The 19,966-nt window shown below is 34.6% G+C and overlaps 1 protein-coding gene across 1 annotated transcript in view; it reads right to left on the bottom strand.

Moving 5' to 3' along the window:
• Nucleotides 1-19,966, bottom strand: part of LOC106466752 (cytochrome P450 302a1, mitochondrial-like) — a 28,697-nt gene that overhangs the window by 6,571 nt on the left and 2,160 nt on the right. The window contains exons 2-5 of the mRNA XM_022394826.1: nt 3,543-3,758; nt 2,100-2,331; nt 641-828; nt 107-311 (exon numbers count right to left, since the gene is read on the bottom strand). Coding sequence (XP_022250534.1) covers nt 107-311; nt 641-828; nt 2,100-2,331; nt 3,543-3,747 — 830 coding nt within the window. The 5' untranslated portion in view covers nt 3,748-3,758. The remainder of the gene's footprint in view (nt 1-106; nt 312-640; nt 829-2,099; nt 2,332-3,542; nt 3,759-19,966) is intronic.

Genomic DNA, 19,966 nt, shown 5'->3' with positions numbered 1-19,966 from the left:
TGATAGTTCTAGAAACGTTGCGTCATAGTAGTCACGTGACTCGCTGACGCAACAGTAGGTTATCTGAGAAAGTGACCGATTAATGTATCAATATTTCAGTACTTACGAATAATAAAAATCTTGAGCAGCTTCTAACGTTTTAAATGTTGGAGTTCTGAAAAGTTTCCACCAAGGAAATCCTAGTAGTGTCTTAGCCATAGAATCCAGAGTGTCATTCACAGCACTAAGTGCCTTCTTCTCACGGTCATGAAGTTTACCCTTACCGGCAGACACTAATCCCAGACGGAAATCGAAACATATAACACCCACCGCTAAGAAAACAAAACAAAGGAAAAAATATTTTAAAACGAAAATCAAAAACAATAAAACAAACAGCAAATAAAAACACGATATAAAATAAGCATGACTTTAAACACGTGCTTCATTACCTTACGATGCACTGATATTTTAGTCATAGCACCAATATATTTTACAACCATAAAGGTGTTTGCAAAGAAGCCAACAATCAATTTAGTCATCCTCTTTCTTTTTTTTTTTTTTAACAAATGCAAAAGAAGTCTGAAACAGAACCCAGCTCTAACACCTTATAGGCTTAACTAGCGTTACGTTTATGCATGATTAATTGACATTTTCAACTTACATTCCTGGGTGTACCGGTAGAGTTCATTTAAGATATCTTCACACACGTTTTCTTCGTTCCTTATGTACCGAATCCTTTCTGCAAAATCTTCGGCGACTGCTTGTTGTGATGGTAAATAAGGGTCAGGGGAGTCAGGTCGAAGCATCCAATTAATGGCGCGTCTTAATCTATACCACTCTTTACCACTTCTTGAATAAAAAAAAACAACAACATACATATAATGCTAACTAAATAAGCAAGTCACACTGTAAACATTTCAACTGAGAGCTGTTAGTGTTCAATTTGATATTTAGGCGTTTGAACCTATTGGCTTAATCGGTTTCACCCGACTAAAATGTAGACTTTATATGAATTCTGTGTTTTGGTTTATTAATATCATCACCAAAAAACCCCGCCCGCTACCACACAAACAAATACTTTTTATTTTAGCCCTACTTAAAGTATTTTATTGCTTATGATTTGGTGTGTATTTGAAAATATGTAACCCTTGCAATATTATCGTTCAATAACCTTTATTTTAAAGCTCTAAACTAACTTTTTCAAACAAATGCAAGTTACAATTTTGAACGTAGACACTGAATACACTGCCAATAGAACAATACAACTAACTATTTCAGAAAAGCTCGTTGCTGAGAAACGATTTTGTGCTTCGTTAACGAACTGCTTTAAGGCGCGGCATAGCGGCTCATAGAATGATTCCGAGTTGTTTTTGTTGTTTTTTTCAAGTACAAACTTTTAGCTCATAGCTCTGTCATCTCTTGACCTATTTGAGATCTAATTACACTTTTGGACTCAGTGGGTGAAACCCTTTCGATGGGTATATTTGACCCCCCCAAGGTTTCATAGATTAATTTTCTCTAATTCTGCCTAACAAAATTTCAAGTGCCGTGGCTATTGAAGATACCCCTCTAGCTGACACTTGCTAGAAACCCACTAAGAAGCGCTGCATATCTAGGGAAACGTACATTAACTGCTTACGAAAGTAACTTGTGTAAATACTAAATGCTCGACTTCCATATTACATAACAAGCAGGGTTCGTTTATTAAGTCAAAGCGGATAAATAATAGAAAACCATTAGGTCTAACATACGTGATGCAGTTTATGTAATTTTATCACAAATGTTTGGCCTATTGAACAACATACTTCCCAACAATTTCCAAGCACAGGCATCAAGTGTATGTATAATAAACGTCTTTGCGGTGGAACCAGGAGAGGGAGCACCGGAGCACGTACCCCCAACTTGAACCGGGTAACGAAGTACCCCTTGGAATGGGAATAGAGTAATCGTGTATAACTATCATGAAAAGTCGTTGTTTCAGTTTTGAATTCAATGGCCATGGTTAACACAACAAACATGATGCCCCCAATCGTCGACCCTCCCCCTCCCAATTCAAACATGTTCCACTGCCTTTGCTGAAGGTAACCACTGCAGGTGTGTGTGTTCAAGTCATGACTTACTCTGAAATTATTCCTGCTGACCGATATTTGTGTGGGTTTCTTGTTCTGCATAACTTCAATGCTTCAAATACAGGTCTTGTGGGATAACGACCTTCATGACGAAACATGACCTTGATGTCCTCGGGGTCAAAAAGCGCCAAGAAACAAACTCCTAAGTCAAGTCGAACGATTGAACCATATTTCCTATTTAAGTCTTCGTACGCATCGTAAAGTCTTTCAAACGAGTACGGCCCTGATGAAAAAACAACAACAATTTTCTCTTAGAATTTACTGAAGTTGAACAACGTATTGGTTTATGGATAACACAAGTACATAACATAACATAATAAAATTTAGGATTTTACAGTTGGAAGTACGTTTTAATGTCATAAATGCTGTTAGTTTCAATATTATTAAGATCACTTTGATACAACTAGAAAAACAATTACAGAATTGATATGTCCACAACATTTCTACCACAGTTTCATTATTATCGACAATAAATCATTTTCAACCACAATGAATCCTCTTCCAAATGGAGTTATATCTAAGAAGGTAAAAACCCTGATAAAAAAAAACAATGTATACAGTTTGTAAAACCCAGCTCAAAAGAGTTATGCCCACAGTTTCGTAAAATTCCTAAGTAACAGAGACGCGTCAACAGTACCTTTACAAATACAGAATATACACACATATATACAGGTTTGCCAATAGTTCTGTTATACATACAGCCAATGACGAATACACAGCAGCACCGATATTTGATTTATTTAATACAGGGCGATATTTCATCATAGAACTAAGGAGCAATATATGTTAGGAATGATATTTGATGCTTTGACGCCTTAAACTCTATAAAGACGTGTCCAATATCTAAAGAAATCACCCATTCTTTAATTTTAGAAGGGATTTCGATTTGTTCGTTGATTTTGAACATCATTATATATATACATGCCATTATAATCTGCATCATAAAATCAAACTGCTATCTAACATACTCTTTTTTATGTCAGATTGATGACACCATGTCAAGCGGACTGATTTACCAAAACAAACTTGCCTATACCTTGGTTCCATGCTTCAGACCATATAAAGTATCCTTGGTTTCGGAACCCCCCCCCCCCTCATCAGTAACCCTGAACAAGGACAAATCGAAAAAACTAGACTAGGCTTCTTATAGTGGTAAATTGAATGGTACAAACATACGTGGTGTTTTCAGCTGTCTTTTACTCAAAAGGATTCCAAGAATATGTAACATTTATGTTACAAGGGCAATTTGAAGAATCAGGGTTAATGATGAGGTGTGAAATTCCCAAAAACTGGTATAACTTAATAACAAGTGATAAATCAACTGACAGACTGAGCTTCACTGTTATTTTTAGTATATAAAGTGACAACTTTTTCTTATATTAAAAATAACTACAAACCATATACAGAGATAAGTTATATTTTTTGGAAACTTGCCCCATCTTGAGAATAAATACAGATGACCAACGACAGGCAATGAACGAGGACATGGGATAGAATCAAAATGCTTGGCGTTAACAAATTCTGAGCTGCATTCTTTACTGGATGAAGAAGTGGAGTTCACAACTTGATGTCTGAAACGATCTGATGCAAATGTCGAAAAATGCCTTCCAAACACAAATATGTTGAGTGTTCTTTTCATAGCGTTTCTTCCTAAAATTTTGAAAAAGAAGAAAAAAACCCAACAACAAACAAACAGTATTAATTATTACACTTTACCCGTTGGGTCTTAAAAATTAATTTTCTAATATTTCACTTCTCAATGCAAATATCAGCCGGTGAGCCTGTGCGCACATAACCCCCCATTGTGTGGCTTTGCGCTAAAAACTAAGAATTGTTTGTTTTGAATTTCACGCAAAGCTATTCAAGGTCTATCTGTGTTATTTGTTTGTTATAGATTTCGCGTAAAAATTAAAATGCCGTACTGAAAACAACGAAGCAAAATAAAAATTTTGTGTATCTATTGGTTATGAATGATGCAATCGAAAACGACAGAGAGAATAATGGCCAATTGGTTAAAGAGAGGATATGACAAGTCGAAGTGGCAAGTGGGTTTGACATTCTAGTTTATGTCTTTGTAACAAAGATTGAACACTATACAAATTAGATTTTGCCATATTAATATCTGTGCTATAATGACTAATTTATGTTCAACTGAGGAAGAGTTAAATCAGAGGACAGTGGGTTTTTCACTTGCAACTTTAAAGGAACTACAAACTGAGGATCAGAAGAAGAGTAAACAGCTACAAGAGTGGAAAACGGACATTATAACCAAGATTGTGAAGAACAAACCAAAGTGGTAAAACAGGAAAAGGCTCTCAAAGAAATAAAGGCCATGATACAGAATGAGTAATAAAAGTGAGTACTAGTCCTCGGACTTCATCTATTGTACTTACGAAAAAGAAAAAGGATGGACAAGACATCCTTAGAATGAGTCCCAGAGCCTAAAAGTATCAAAGGATTAAGAGTGTGCTTAGCAAACATATAAAAAGAATTACTAGATTTAAGAGGTAACATTCAGCTGAGAAAACTCCATTTGCTCCAAAACACTGAGATAAGAAGTTCATTATTTAAAGAAACTAGATTAAGAGTCAATTGATTTATTAATGGGAAGCCTTTCAATATGTTGATCGACGTTAGTTTAATGCAACCCTTTTTCAACCTGATCTGGTGGTAAAAGCTCAGAAATGACCTCCACAGATGATGCAAGAGAAAAGTTAAAAGTCTTCTTCACTGTGGAAAGCTTCTCTACACAACATGTTGTATGGGTAACTGATAGTGAGGTAGAATGCATATTGGGAATAGATTTAATATGGAAGTACAGATGTGAGGATGGACTCACTTCAAACCAAAGAAAGCAGTTGTTATACCACCAAGAAGTGGAATATTTACACCTGTAATGGCTAGAAACAACTTTTGGTATTATGATTGGGGCATTGTAGGACCAAATACTCTAGCCTGTCCTAAGGGATTATCAATATGAAGAAATCTCGTGAGATGAAAGAATAAAGATACAGTTATGTCAATTCTGGATGGAAAGTCACAAAATACGAGTTTCTATAATTAATTATTCCACACCAAAAGTAGTCACTTTAAAAATAATGTTTAAGAATTCTGACATTAAATCTTCACGTAAGAAGAGCTCTCCAACTCATTTGCAGGAGTTGTATGACTAAAGCTGTGAAGTTCTTACAACTAACAAACATCACAGATTACACGACTTGCTCATAGGATACCAAGACACCTTCTGCAGTGGACCTAAAGACATAGGCTAAAGAAATAAAATATATCATAAGCTTGAGTTTCAAAACAAACAAACAAGATTTGTAATTACAACAGAAATGTTTACACAAGTAAACAATTTAAATATACAATTATAACACTATAAAATGAAAAATATGGCACAGATGAAATGGATAAAATAAGTTTAAGTCAAGTGAAGACTTTGTATTATTTAGGAATGAAAGGAGAGTTTTTATGTATAATGTTTCTTTTATAAGGAGTTCAAAATCATGTTTGGCTGTTGAGAGAATTTTAAAGTTGGAGAGAGAAATCAGATGTCCTATTTCTGTATTGTGCTGATGGATAGCGGAGTTGGGAGGGTTTGTAACCTTTCTTTCAGTTTTTATAGATATATAGTTTGGTTTCACCTTACAGTCTCCGAACGTGTATAAGTAGATGAGATGTGAACAATGGTCTCCTTCCTTCTTCACTTGATTTAAACTTATTTTAATTATTTTTTTGTGCCACATTTTTCATTTTCTCATGTTATAATTGTATATTCGAACTGTTCACTTCTTATGTATATATTTCTATTTTAATCAAAAGATTGCTACTGGAGATGCAGCCTGAATATAACTGGTGGTCAGATGTCTCAAAGTGGCAAAACAGGCTAAGGCTATCAAAGACATAAAGGCAATGAGACAGAATGAGTAATAAAACTGAGTACTAGTCCTCAGACATCACCTACTGTACTTATGAAAAAGAAAAAAAGGATGAATCCACATGGTTTTATATGGACTACTAGAAGGTAAGTGAAGTTAGAAAAAAGCTTATCCATTGCAGTGAATTGATTATTTTGGATACTTTATCCAGGTCAAAGTGGTTTTCAACTTTAAATCTGAAGAGTGGATACTAGTAGGTATCCATGTCGATAAAACAGACTTTACTTTAGGAAATGGGTTGGGACACTTTATTGTGCTACCAAACTCATCTACTGACATGAAATAATCACATATAGGAAGACTTTCACTGATGCTTTTGATTGACTAAATAAAGTACTTGATAGGTTGAGAAAAATAGAACCTTAAATTGAATCCCAGTAAATATTAATTGTTCTATTGACAGCTAAAATTACTGGGACATATAGTCAGTGGAGAGAAAATGTCTACAAACTATTAAAAAAATTGGATCTTTTCAGAATGGGCCACCTCTAGAAGTAAGAATATTTCTTCCATTGAGCTCCTACTATTGTCATTTTGTAAAATAATTGTCTGAAATATCTCCTCCTTTATGCTAACTATTAGTAAAATCAAAAAAAATTTTGTTGGACTGCTGATTGTGAACAAGTATTAAAAAAAATCTGAAGAAAACACTGATGACTCTGAATAATCATTCATCAAACTGAAGAAAGAACAAACCACTACACTTCTATTACCATACCCAATCAACTCTTGGTGACTCACTCATAATAGACACAGTGAATTTTACAGATGGAGAAGTGTTGTTACAAGTACTGCATTTATTATAACAAAGCAATGAATTCTGAAAAAGGAAAGATATACTAAATGTTGTTTCAGCCATTTCCGTTATTAACTGCAAAAAAATAAAATCTATATTTCAGACAGAAGGCCAGGTGGCACAATACTCCAGAAGCTTCAGAATTACAACTTCAATATTGTGCATGTTCATGGACAGAGCCATCGAAATGCTGATGTATTATCCTAAAGACTTTGTATTACAAAAGAATATAAGCTGAAAAGAAGGAAGCATACGATAAAACAGAAAACCAGCCTAAAGTACAACAGAGCAGAACTGAAGATGGAACACCCAGATATTATGAGTTAATGTGGTTCAAAAGTAACTGAAAAATGTTAAGACAAAAATAAAACGAGTATTAATCTGGTTATTCAAAGAATCGAGAATGGTGAAGTATAAATCAAATGGTAGACAGTGGTTTCATAGAGCCCACAGAAAAGATGTACTGGGCATAGTGAGGTTGACTATACCTATGAGAAGGCTTGGTATGTCAAAAATGGGAAAATACAATGGACAGATACTATAACATGAGTTGGTACTTCCATGGTCGCTACAATCAGTAGTACTCCATCACCCATAACAGCTGGACACTGGAGGGAATAAAAGAATAAATCTACTGGTAGAAATATATAGGGAACTGATGTAAAGTATTGAACTATGAGTGAAAAGGTCCATAAAGGCAATTACAGCAGTATTGTGTTGGAAAATGACGGATCATATCATCAAATGGTCAGAAGCATATGTTGTTCCTGAACTGGAATACAAAATTATAGGAAGGAATTTTCTCAATAAATTTGTTTCAATATTTAGTGTATCTATGGAACTTCACTCAGACAAGGAATGGAAAAATGAATCAGTCTTGTGTGCTGAGATGTGTCAAATCCATAATATAAAAAGATCAGGACAATGGCCATACATATTTCTTCTAATGTAATGATAAAGAGACACAATCATATGCTTTTAAATCAATTAGCTATTAATGTAGATAAACATAAAGAACGTGGGATCAGAATCATCAATTACTACTCGACATAAGTTACTGAACAGTGATACATGAAGCTACATAAAAAACACTAGTACCACTTAAATTTTAAATAGAACTGAAAGTGCCAATGGGGACTATCCCCCAGCAGCATTACATAGAGTATGCAGTGAAATTATAAAGAAAAAATGATGCTTCAGCTAATGATAAGATGAAACACTGCTGCGATGTGAATGTTGATAAGACTAAATTTCGCCATGATAACAAAGTATGGTTACACGATCTATACCTCACGAGACGACTATTTTCAGTTTTAAGTAGATTTTGGGTTGGGTGTGGTTTATAAAATAAAGAAAGACAGGGCATCCAAAGTAGATAGCATCTTATGAAATGCATTGATGAAATAATGGTCAAATGGTTAGCTTCAGAGAAGACATTGAAGAGGTAAATCAACCTACTGAACAGCTCAAGGTTCCTTCTATAGAATCACCAGGGATGGAACAGCAAATAGAATCCTTTGACCACCTAGCTTGAGAGAATTCCTCCAATGACAATATAGCACGCCATAATAAAAGACCTGGGGTCATCCAATGTTCACACTGTATATCATGGGAAATAAAATCACTAAAAACATTTGAAGACTGGACAATTAATGGATGATAATGAATGAATGAAGTAAAATATTTTCTTAACCAAAATTCTGATTGCACTTTAACTTTTACATATTTCAGAATGCTTGTAATTTTTAAAAATTATGAATGCTTTGTTTCTTTTTGTTAACTACAAAGCCACATAAAGGGGCATCTCGGCTGTGCTCACTGCGAGCATCAAAACCTAATTGTTAGTGTTATAAGCCATCAGACTTGTCACTGAGCCACTGAGTGGGAGACATTATCAATAGAGGATGTTAATTTTCAAGAGTTACCATATTATTAATTATGGAAATTCAAGTTCAATGTACTTCACAGTCCAGATATGGGCAGTATTGTAGGCTGTTTTTAAATTACATTTTTTGTTAAAGCACAAACGTGCTTTATCATTAAGTTACGTTTCCGAAAAAATGAGTTAATTACAATTTTTTGTTTTGGAAATGAGTATTGTTACTTATTCTTAACTAGCCTGGAACTTGCATTATTTTTGTTTTACCAAGTAATCTAAAAGAAGCCATCCAACAATAAAACCATTAAAAGAATAAATAAAAGATAAAATTAAGCTAGGATTTAATTGTCAAAATTTAATGATATAGAGTTACTGAATGAGCGAGTGTGCTAAACGGTTAATGAGTAACCATTGCATGAGTTAGTCACTTTGTTAATATCAACCAGTTATTCAGTCAATTCAGTGATGTAAGTAATAAAATGGAATTCCTGTAAGGCCTATTTACGCTAACTGTTCAACTTTAAATTCAAGAAATATTTTTTTTTTATCTTTAGGTGTATTGGACTTCCAATTATTCTTTTCAACAAATAATCCATAAGAACCCACCCAATAATAGAAATAATTATAACAGCACCTCATATTATACCAAAACTTTAAACGTATAGACTGTTCTATAACCATAATCGCTAGATTTATATAGATTATAAAACAAGAGAACAGTGAAACATTATTAACAGCCAAATGACGAGAAAATACAACCTTTTCCACAGACTTTTGAAAGTAGATTTATTGTGCAACTTGATTTGAGTTTATAGCATTTGTAAATCAGTGCCATGAACCACGACAGTGGTTCATAATAGGAATCGCAAGGATTTGCACAAAACCTTAATAGAATGTTCGGGCAAAATTCTAAAAGATTAAAAGCCAACACTTATCGTGCAAGCATAATCAGCATGCTAATACTACGGGAATCTGGGAGGCATGCGAAAAAAATGTTAGTACTTCATCAGAAAAATGTAGACTATGTAGAAAACGTTAAATACCACAAGTAGCTGCGCTATAACTATATAAACATAATATTTTTACATCACAAAATGCGTATGTAGTACCAAAATGAATATGGCTTTATCAAACTACATAGGTCACAAAATTAGAAACTGTAGCGATAAAATAAATAAATAAATGAAATGTGCATTAGACCTACATAGTAGAAAAATTACCAGTCGTCTTAATTACAATACCCAGCAATAAGAAATTTCCCCGAATTTGCTGGTCTTTTGTAAACGATTCATCAATGTTAGATGAATATGATGTATAATATACATACGGCTGAGCACTAAACACTAAAAAACGGCCGATCTCGGACATATGGTCCTTCATGACGGTGGAAATCTATAAATTCTATGCCAAGAATTTGTTGTGAGGGGTGGGGGTAACGGGAGTACCCGAGAAAACCCACTTTCACTGGTAAGGCGAAATTCCATTACCAGTGCCAGAGTTAACGTGAAGTTGTAAGATATAAGGAGGCAAAGTGATAGGCGAGGCTGTGGGTTACTTATTGTAACCTGGAATCTCTCAGTCAGCGGATGTTAGTTAGGGAGTTATTCATGTTGGGGAGGGTCGAATCTTTTGGGTCACTGGTAGGTGGGCGATAAATGAGTTGGCAGTCCTGATTTCTTGGATTTTATACGGTGGGCGGCGTGAATCTTAGAATGGGTCGTTGCTTCTAGGGCTAGGAGGATTTCGCCAGTCGAGAAAGATTAATGGACGTTGCTTAAGAAGACCATGTGAAGTTCAGAGCTGCTTTTAGTGGGTAACGGGCAGGTTAGAGTTTCAAGGTCGGCAGAAATGTTCGAAGTCGTTTGGTTTTTGTTTTTAAAGGAGACTTCTGGTAAGCTCAGGGATAACTTTAACTTGGGATTTGTACGTGCGGCTAGGGTGTAAGTGGTGTCCCGGGGAGAGAAGTCGAGAGGTAGCCCGTCAACTATGACAGGCGGCGTCGGGAGGCTTACTAGATAGAAGCATGATACCAAAGCATTGTTATATACCTTGGCAACTCGACGTCTGACTCTAGTGTTGACCAATATATAGTGTTATTACTAGCGTGACCTTCATTTAGCTAACAGTGCGAAATTGCAGGCTTGTTGCCACATTACTGGTTCCAGTTTTAAAATATACTATATTACTAGCAAATACTTCTCCATCCCGCCCTACATAGGTTTATAAAACATTTGCCTTCTGTGTAATGTAATCCTGATAGTTGGTCAGATGTGTTTGGGTCACACGCGTCTTTATCTTAGCAAATGTCAGGCTTTAGGTATGGATGTATGGGCCGGATTCTTTACAGTAGGTGTCTGTAACTTGTTGGCGATAAATTTTAACAGTAAACAAACAGCACACAATCCACTTGTTTTAAAATAATATATTAAAACAAATCAAACATATATACAAATGTTCGTTTCGCAGTTAACCATCACAGTTTTATCCAGAGCTTTAACTAAGCGTCTCTATTCACTAAAGTCCACAGAGGCTGATTCAGTTACTTTGGAACACAACTGACAAAAATTGTTCTTCTCTGCTCTGTTATTACACTACAATCGGTTATAAGTTCACTTAGGTTACACTGTTGTATTCAGAGCTTTAAATAATTGTCTCTTTTCGTCAAAATTCAATAGTGGTTTGTTCAATTACTTCAAAGCACAGTTTGACAGAAATACATTGAAGTTTGTACTCATGTGAGGGGTGCAGCTTATCAACCACATAATGTTTTTCTCTTTATAAAGACCAATACTGTTAAACGATACTAAACACCACCTTTTGGACAATTAGCCCATGGAAGTGCAAGTTTTTCTGTATCATTAAAGTTTGAAATAATAATTATATTAGCCAAATTAATCCCTCTGTTTGATGTGACACCTATAGGAAGCTGGTAGCATGTCTTAGTACGTTAATGGCCCCGAGTTTCCATACTACTTTTATTGTTGTCCTATATATGTCTTGTGCCTATTCTTTAAGCCCTTAATCACTTTTGGACAAAATACGTACATAAATAAATATAGAAATAAACGACCGATGACCAAAATTGTATTTTTGTTTGTGTGCGCGCGCTTATACTAGCAATGTTACCAGTGCTGTAACTTGGCAACTAAGCAATTTATTTTCAATATTTAGGAAGTATATATTATAATATTCGTATTTTCGATTGTGAAAAAAATATGTGAAGCGCACAAAGTTAATCACATTTCAAAGTATACCTATTCTCGTGAATTGATTGTATCATAATTTAGAGCAACTGTCTGATAAACACTGAACTGTGGAAGAACTGGTATGGGATTTCGACGACTGCTATGGTTTGTATCAAGTTTTCCTTATCTTTTCTGACTGAACATTCTCACCAACGACAAAGTTAGTTTCTTATTAATGACGTAAAGTTAAAGAAAGGATGTATTTTATGTATAATACTTTTTTAAACATGATTATTCCCTAAAAGCTCTAACACCGTAAAACGCGAGTCTTTTGAATGTTACGAATAACAAACCAAACTATATCAGAACATTCAATGAATTTGGTCAGAAAATTAGTGATGATTTCATCTCCACGAGGGAAGATCATTCCTTTGAAAGTGTTAGGGTTATTGGGTTTGTGATTTTTTTCTTACCCGTTTCTTAGAATTATACATGATAAATTCATTTCCGAACTACTAATAGCTTACATGTAATCGAAGCTTAGTTTTAAACCGTGTTTACCTGGCCTATCCGTAAAACAGTATTTACCTCTTATATTCATATCTTACAAGAGGGAATCCTCAATAACCGCGGCAATTGAAATTCTTTTAGGCAGGATTAAAATGAATTATTTCTCTTTTCATTACCTATAATTTTGTGCACTAGCAATAACAAGCGTGGGGCGCGCTTATACCGCATTACTCATCAGGTTCTCTACCTTCAAATTGAAATTATTTTAAGCAGGATCAGAATAAATTAATATACGAGACCTTGGGCACGCTCAAATACGTCAATCGAAAGGGTTCGACTCCCCGAGTCCAAAACTGTAATTAGAACTAAAATCGGTCAAGAGATGACGGAGCTATGGCCCATAAAAGCCTGTACTTGATAAAAAATGGCGTTTTATGAGCCGCTCATCCGCGGCTAAAAATAAATACAGGTATATTCTTTACTTGTCCTTATAAGTTATTTCGTTACTAAACCGAAATCAAATCATACTTAAAGATTCAGTGGTCAAAAATTTCATGATACTATTAGTCTTTAATCCTGAAACTCAATATCAGAGTAAGTTGAAGTTTTATTTTTAAAGATTGGTGAAAGTTTTGCATTCAATACTAATTAAAAATTGCTGTGAAACTGACTGTCAAATTCTTACACCCAGCAAATAAATCAACTGAAACTCTCACGGGCACGTTTACACTACTTAAAAGCTTTGACAGTGCAAAAGAGAATAAAACGTACGAGTTCAACCAGCTATTATGTGCATTTCAGAACTCCCAAGTCAAGTGTCTGTAGAATATTCTGAGAAACTACACCTGCAAGTTTTGTGGTAATCAAAATTTGATATTAAATATTGAAACATTCATTTTCTTTCGTTTCAAAGTGACGTGAACTAATACTAATAGTCTTTCTCTTTACTTTTCTCAGTGTCAAACACTTTACGTACTTCCTATAAAATCCTATTTATTTTATCACCTACGTTCAAATGCTTTTTTTTCTTTTTTACACAACTGACTTCGCTTTTGACAAGAAACCCAATAAACAGAGCGCTTTCTTCAGATTTTATTTCTTTAGGAATAAATGTGGGTGCATCGTTTTACACCTATATCATCTCTGCAAGTCAACAAAATTAGAACTATTTTAGTAATTATATTACACTTCAATAGTTTTAGCTTATGACACTAGGACGTCAATACTAAAGTAAAGGAGATGTACTAAGACAAAATAGCCTTACCTATACGACTAATATTTAAAAGCGTGTGTTCTTGTCCACGACGTCTGGCTTGACTGCGTTGTACAAACACTGACCTTGAAATGTCACAACTGGGCACTCACTGCGCGAACTGGTTTACCTCCAGCATATTATCAACGGGTTATGTACGTCCTCAGAAGTTGTATATTTATATAATTCAGAAGTGAGACAAGCCTATCCTTTTTACCAAAAATAAAATGATTTTATAGTTTCTGTGAACGCATGTCTACTACAAACGGTAGCTTAAATTAAAATCGCACTTCAATATTCTCATGCCACAGTCGTGTGCTTTTAGATTTTGTGTGTTGGTACATTTAAAAATAAAATAAGTGCTGCAGACATCACCAGGGAGAAGAGTGGTATTTTTTTAAAGAAAACTATTTTATACAGTTGTTTAGATATATATTGTTACGACAGCGGAAGTCACGTGACTCTGCTAGCGCATGCGTGAATGAGTTTCTCGAATTATCAGGGAACTCCTCGAATTTTGGCGAATCCTCTTCTCTAGTAAATAAGCCTGGCAGAGGAAGCCAGCGGGTAAGATATAAAGTGTATGTTTTGCATTCGTAGCGAAGTTATCGATATTGTCAATTGCTGTGATTTATAGCGTGTATTATAAACTTGTTAAGTTTAAAGTGACGAGAAACGTACTGACTGTGGACTTTCTGTGTACTAAAAGTTTGTATCAAGAAAGAATAAACTGGTTTAATCAAGAAAGGACTTGTATCGCTGAAGTTCCTGGGAAATTAACAAACAAGCAGATTCGTAACAATATATATAGTGTTAGTTGTCTCTTACGTATTTTATTTATAGAAACCATACCGAAAGTACATACGGAATGGTTACAGATTCCCACAAAACGGTGGTTTTTATCTACTAGTTCATATAGCTTTAAATTTTTTCACAGCAAATGAAAAACAGATATGTATCACGGTGATTTTGGCTATTTATTTATGCTCAATGTCAACAGCCTTTGTGATTATGTATTGTAAGAACTAACATGAGTAAAAGTCAAGATGAATACAATAACCAGGGCTGGCGCTAGCATGGGATTAGAGCCCCTCGAGCTAATGCCGTCCATTAATCTAATTTTAGATTTAGCGTTATTATTGGTCTCATTTCCCCTTTTCTGTTTAATAAAAAAGCTAGAGCCTGAATAGATAAGAATATGTCAACCACAATGTATCTGCTATATTCAGTGATGATGAGACCTTTCACCCAATGTTAGGGCTCATCTAACCAGCCGGGATATGACAAACATCGTAGTGATCGAAACGCTATCTAAATGTTTGACATCTAATGATGATTTAACAAACATTTCAAAACCGGCCCAAATGTAAAATTTGCTGATATCAGTATAGTTTGTAATGCATCATATTTCACTTAAATACCCCTCACCCAATTTTCCTTTACACACCCCTTAACTCTAGGAAACCAGATTTTCAATATATATAATTAACCAAGTAAAAGTGCTTACTTTTTTATATATTATATATAATAAAAATGAAATAACGCCCCCAAAAAGATATTTTTTATTCCTAGGCTTTTTTTATTTCCTAAAGAGTAGAAATCTTCTTCCAGAGTAAAAGGTACAAAAGTGAACATGTTAATATTCATTTTGATTTTTTTAAATAATTAAATAAACGTCTAGTTCGGTACCCAATTCAGATAACTGTACTCTCTGCATTTCAGGTTAAGAAACAAAGGCATCGTGATGGCGATGCTAGCTGAAAGCAATCTAACAAAACTGGAAACCATGTACACGGAAGCTGTATGTTCAGTGGTTATTATTGTGTTAAAACACGTTAATAAAATCAGTAGTTGCGCAGCACCTCTAGTTCCCGCGCCCTTGTAAAGAAACGTACGTTGAAAATGTTGTATACAGTCTAATCTGTACAAAATCATCACTGGAAAATATGTTGATCTATAAGGGAAAGCGTAAGAGATGTATGCCAGCTCTTTGGTTTGCAATACGCTTCTAACACTATAATGAAATTGTCGCTAACATTCCTTTCACCACAACAGTTTTCGAAAACAGTAAAAAACAAAAATATATTTATTATTAGTTGTTTTAGCCAACTAGGTTCGATAACTGTTACCATCATCATTAAAGTCCAACAGTTAATGGGTTCATATTATATAAACAGGAGACAAGGGGGGTAGTGTAGATAAAAAGTACATAAGGGAATACGTACGACAAAGTTATTTCAATAGGACAAGTTGATTGGTTTATCGTCTCTATTTGTACGCACACACGTTTTTATATAAACCACTTTCTTTTAAGTTCCTTCTTGTTTGTTTGAATTCTTAGGATACTCATTTTCCCGATCACATTTACCGTAATAGTTCAGCTACAATTGAACATATGTCATACTGGTTTTCTTTTAATCTCGTTTTTAATTTCTCTCTTGTCTGACCTATGTAATTTTACCAAAACTACAACTGATTTGATAAATTCCATCTTTGTCTTCAATCTTTTTTTTTTTTTATCTTGGAGTGTTTTTAAAGGGTTAAAAATTTGGTTTTGAAGAATGAAAGCTACTTTATAAAGTTGTAGTCGGAATTTTACATAGACAAAGGTGCACTGTAATCACAAACCCCAGTTATAACTGCGTTATCGACACTAGTCGGCTGAAGAAACTAAGAGTTTATCTTTCATTATGCCAACATAAAAACAAAAAAAACGTCGGTTTTGTTTTTAAAGTAACACAATGTCCCTGAGGAGAAATATTAACATTTAACTGTTGATAGATAAATAACTGAGAGGATATTTGTTTATCAGAAATAATACAACTTTAAGTAAGACATTCATGCTACCGTTAATTCATAAACGTCCGCTTGTTAAGTGCAAATCTTCACACTTGGCTGTCTGTGTTTTTCCCATCGTGGTATCAAACCTGACTTTTAGCGTTATAAACCTTCAGACTTATCAATGAACCACTAGGGTGTTCTATTAGCTTTGCCTTCTCTGTAAATTATGAATTCCTGTGTAATGGAATGTTTGTTGAATTTTGCACAAGTCTACTCAAGGGCTATCTGAAATAACCATCTCTAATTTAGTAGTAGTAGACTAGAGAGAAGCAGTTAGTCAACATCCCTCACCGCCAACTCTTTTACCAACGAAAAGTGAGATTGTCCGTCATATTATAACACTCCCACAGCTGAAAGGTCAAGCATATTCGGTAACGGGATTCGAACCCGCCGATTGTAAATTGAGATTCCTAAACACCAGACAATGGCAAATGAATGAAAAAGGGCCTTGAATAAGAGATTCACGACGTTAATTTATTAACCTTTTCTACTCTAGAAATTGTGATAAATTCTGTATAAGACTTCATGGCTTAGGATCTTAACTTCTGTAACAAGGAAGGGCAAAATTTGTCAGGAGAAAACAAATTTTCATAGGTTATGATTAACACAAATGTTGATGAGCTGAGTAGTAGTAGTATTACAATATAAATATGAAAATCACCAGAAAGTACCGCGTTGCTTAACTAACAAAATTAGATACGACTCTTCACGAACCCCAAGGTCTCTGAAAATGTAACTCATTACCCCTTAGGCTTCTATCGCAGCAGATAAAACATTGTTTAAAACTGCTTCAGATTTTCTTCTTTATATCGCGACAGGGGTTCCGAAACTAGGGGGCCATAGGAAAGTTTCGGGGGGGGGGGGGAGAAGTAGCAAATACATAGTCATTTAACAAAAGGAAATTGTGAGTGTAATATTAAAAAGCAGAGGTTAAATAAACAAATATTCATTAAATATGCTGTTTACAATGAAAGTAAGGAACCCGGTATCAAAAGGGTGAAAAATCTTTTTTTTTGAAGGGGCTTGTACTGAGGAAGTTTGGGAATTAATGTTACACTGTACATCAAGATTTCCAACATTTACAACTCATGACTCCCCCGAGTAGCTAGACAATTTTTTCGAACACAGTTGGGAAAGAATGGGGTTACTGTTCTAGCGTATAGTCAGTTGTGTGTGTCAGCACCAGAGTTTAATAAATTTTTTGTACGATAATCGAAAGATGTCCGACGGTACGTGAACTACTTTAAGATTTTTGCCTAAGAAAGGGAATAATAAAATAGACCCTGAAATAGCGCACATCTCCACTTTCTTATAAACATTTGACTTTACTCACCCAGAGTTGCCTGGTTTGATTACTCTATTTTTTTTTGTATGGTACATGGGCTATTTTGTTTCGGATTTTGCCTGAGAAGGGGGATAAAAAACAAAAAAGACTGAAATAGGTCACATTTCAACTTTTCTATATTTTTGGCTTTGAATTTAAAGACAAAACAAACAAGTGTTGAGTCAATTGCTGTCCACAAAACAGGTTATGAAATTAGTATTTAATGAGGTCATTGGGAATTCAATTAAAAAAAAGGAAGGAAGGAAAGGGAGCATTATTCAACAATGTATTTCATACTATTTTTGAGTGAAGTCCAACAGTACTCTTGTATTTTTGTTTCTTCAACAGAAAGTCGGGATAATCTTACTATAATGGACGTAGCATGTATGTCAGTGTCAATGTATGTAACCAAAACTCCTGCGCCACTTATCGAATGGCGCCACAAACAAAAATCCATAAAAAATTCACACTTTGGATATTCAAAATTCAGACACTTAGAAAAAATAACTGTGGTACGTGCAACAACCATTTCTTTACAATAGAACACAATTTTAAATAAAAGTACTCTCCTCACAAGAAGAACACGACTTTCACTAGGACTGTCTCAGAGTTTGATTATGTCTTTATTGATGTAATACTGAGGAACTGGAGTTCTTTTAAAAACAAAAACAACTATTATTATTATTTTCAATAAACGGTAGCACTTTCAATGTATAAAACATTAGTTTATATCAGTAAAATGTATGCAAAGTTTGAGCTCTGTACATTGAAACATTTTAATGTATTGTGTATGACTAAAGAGAACAATCGGAACACTTTTCCCGTGCAGTAACCCCCCCCCCCCCAAATATGTATATATATATTTTAAATTAGAAAATGTCCACTCGGTTTGAGAACCATTGCCCTTTTAATATGTAAAATAATATAAACACGATGTAACTTAATTTACAATAACAAATGTTAAGTATGTATATCTTTTGATTCAATTCTGGTAAAATTGTGACAAATATTCGCGTGTTAAGTTTCACACTCGTCCACTACACGATTTATAACTATTTTCATGTTGCAATATCTGCTAAAAATACAGCCAAATTTATCATTGGGTTCAACAATTTCCATAGTTATATAGGTTTCGAGGAATACAGATTCACTTTGGTGAGTAAAACAACTAAAAACACCATACATACACGGCAAAGCTGTAAAAACGATCTGCTGATGTCTCTAATTTTGAACTACTGACCAGCAATCAGCAACACCCCACCACCCATCATAAGAGATTGACTGTCACTTCTATAACGCAGCTACAGCTTATTAAAGTGTGGGAAATATTTTATGGTACTGCAAGGATTCGAATCTGGATGGCCAGCTATGAAAATCCAAGGCTTTGTGACAGAAACAACCTACGACCCCTATAAATTCAATATTAATAATTTCAGAAAACTGGTCAGAATGCTGTGTGATAATCATGTTGAGGAAAATAACTAAGACAAAGCCAAATATAAAATCTAATATTATAATTATGCCTGTTTGTAATTAAGCACAAAGCTACACAATGGGTATCTATGCTGTGCCCACCACGGGTATCGAAACCCGGTTTCTAGCGTTATAAGTCAGCTGTGCCACTGGAGGTCTATACTTATGCAAAGTCACATAAAAGGTGAAAAGAGTGGCCAAATGTAATATATGTAGACACAAATACATACAAATAATGAATTTTCTATCATGGCTAAAATATTGTTTGTCATTTCAATCAGGAAAAGATAAAAACGATTGGCAGTAAATATTCCTATTACGAACAAATTGTATCCTTTCAATAGTATTAGGTCGTCAAGAAATTAATGTCGCTTTTTTTTAGATGAAAAACCCGAATAACTTGTATATCAAAACAAAACGTTTATTAAATGAAAGTATTCATTCTTATCGATGATGCTTTTCCATCTTACAATCAGATTGTTAATGCCCTGATTAAAGAAATCACTGGGATTTGTAGCAAAAAACATGTCGATGTCCTCTTTAATACCCTGCCTACGTTTTCCAATTAAGATGGTGTTGCAGCGAACGAAAAAGATGGTAATCTGATGGTGCCATATTTGTAGAATGTGGTGGGTGGGGGAGAACCATAATATTGTG

The sequence above is a fragment of the Limulus polyphemus genome, unplaced genomic scaffold, assembly GCF_000517525.1.
Source record: "Limulus polyphemus unplaced genomic scaffold, Limulus_polyphemus-2.1.2 Scaffold2371, whole genome shotgun sequence".
NCBI lineage: Eukaryota > Metazoa > Arthropoda > Merostomata > Xiphosura > Limulidae > Limulus > Limulus polyphemus.
The sequence above is the reverse complement of the archived record's forward strand: the minus strand, read 5'-3'. Positions and strand labels throughout refer to the sequence as shown.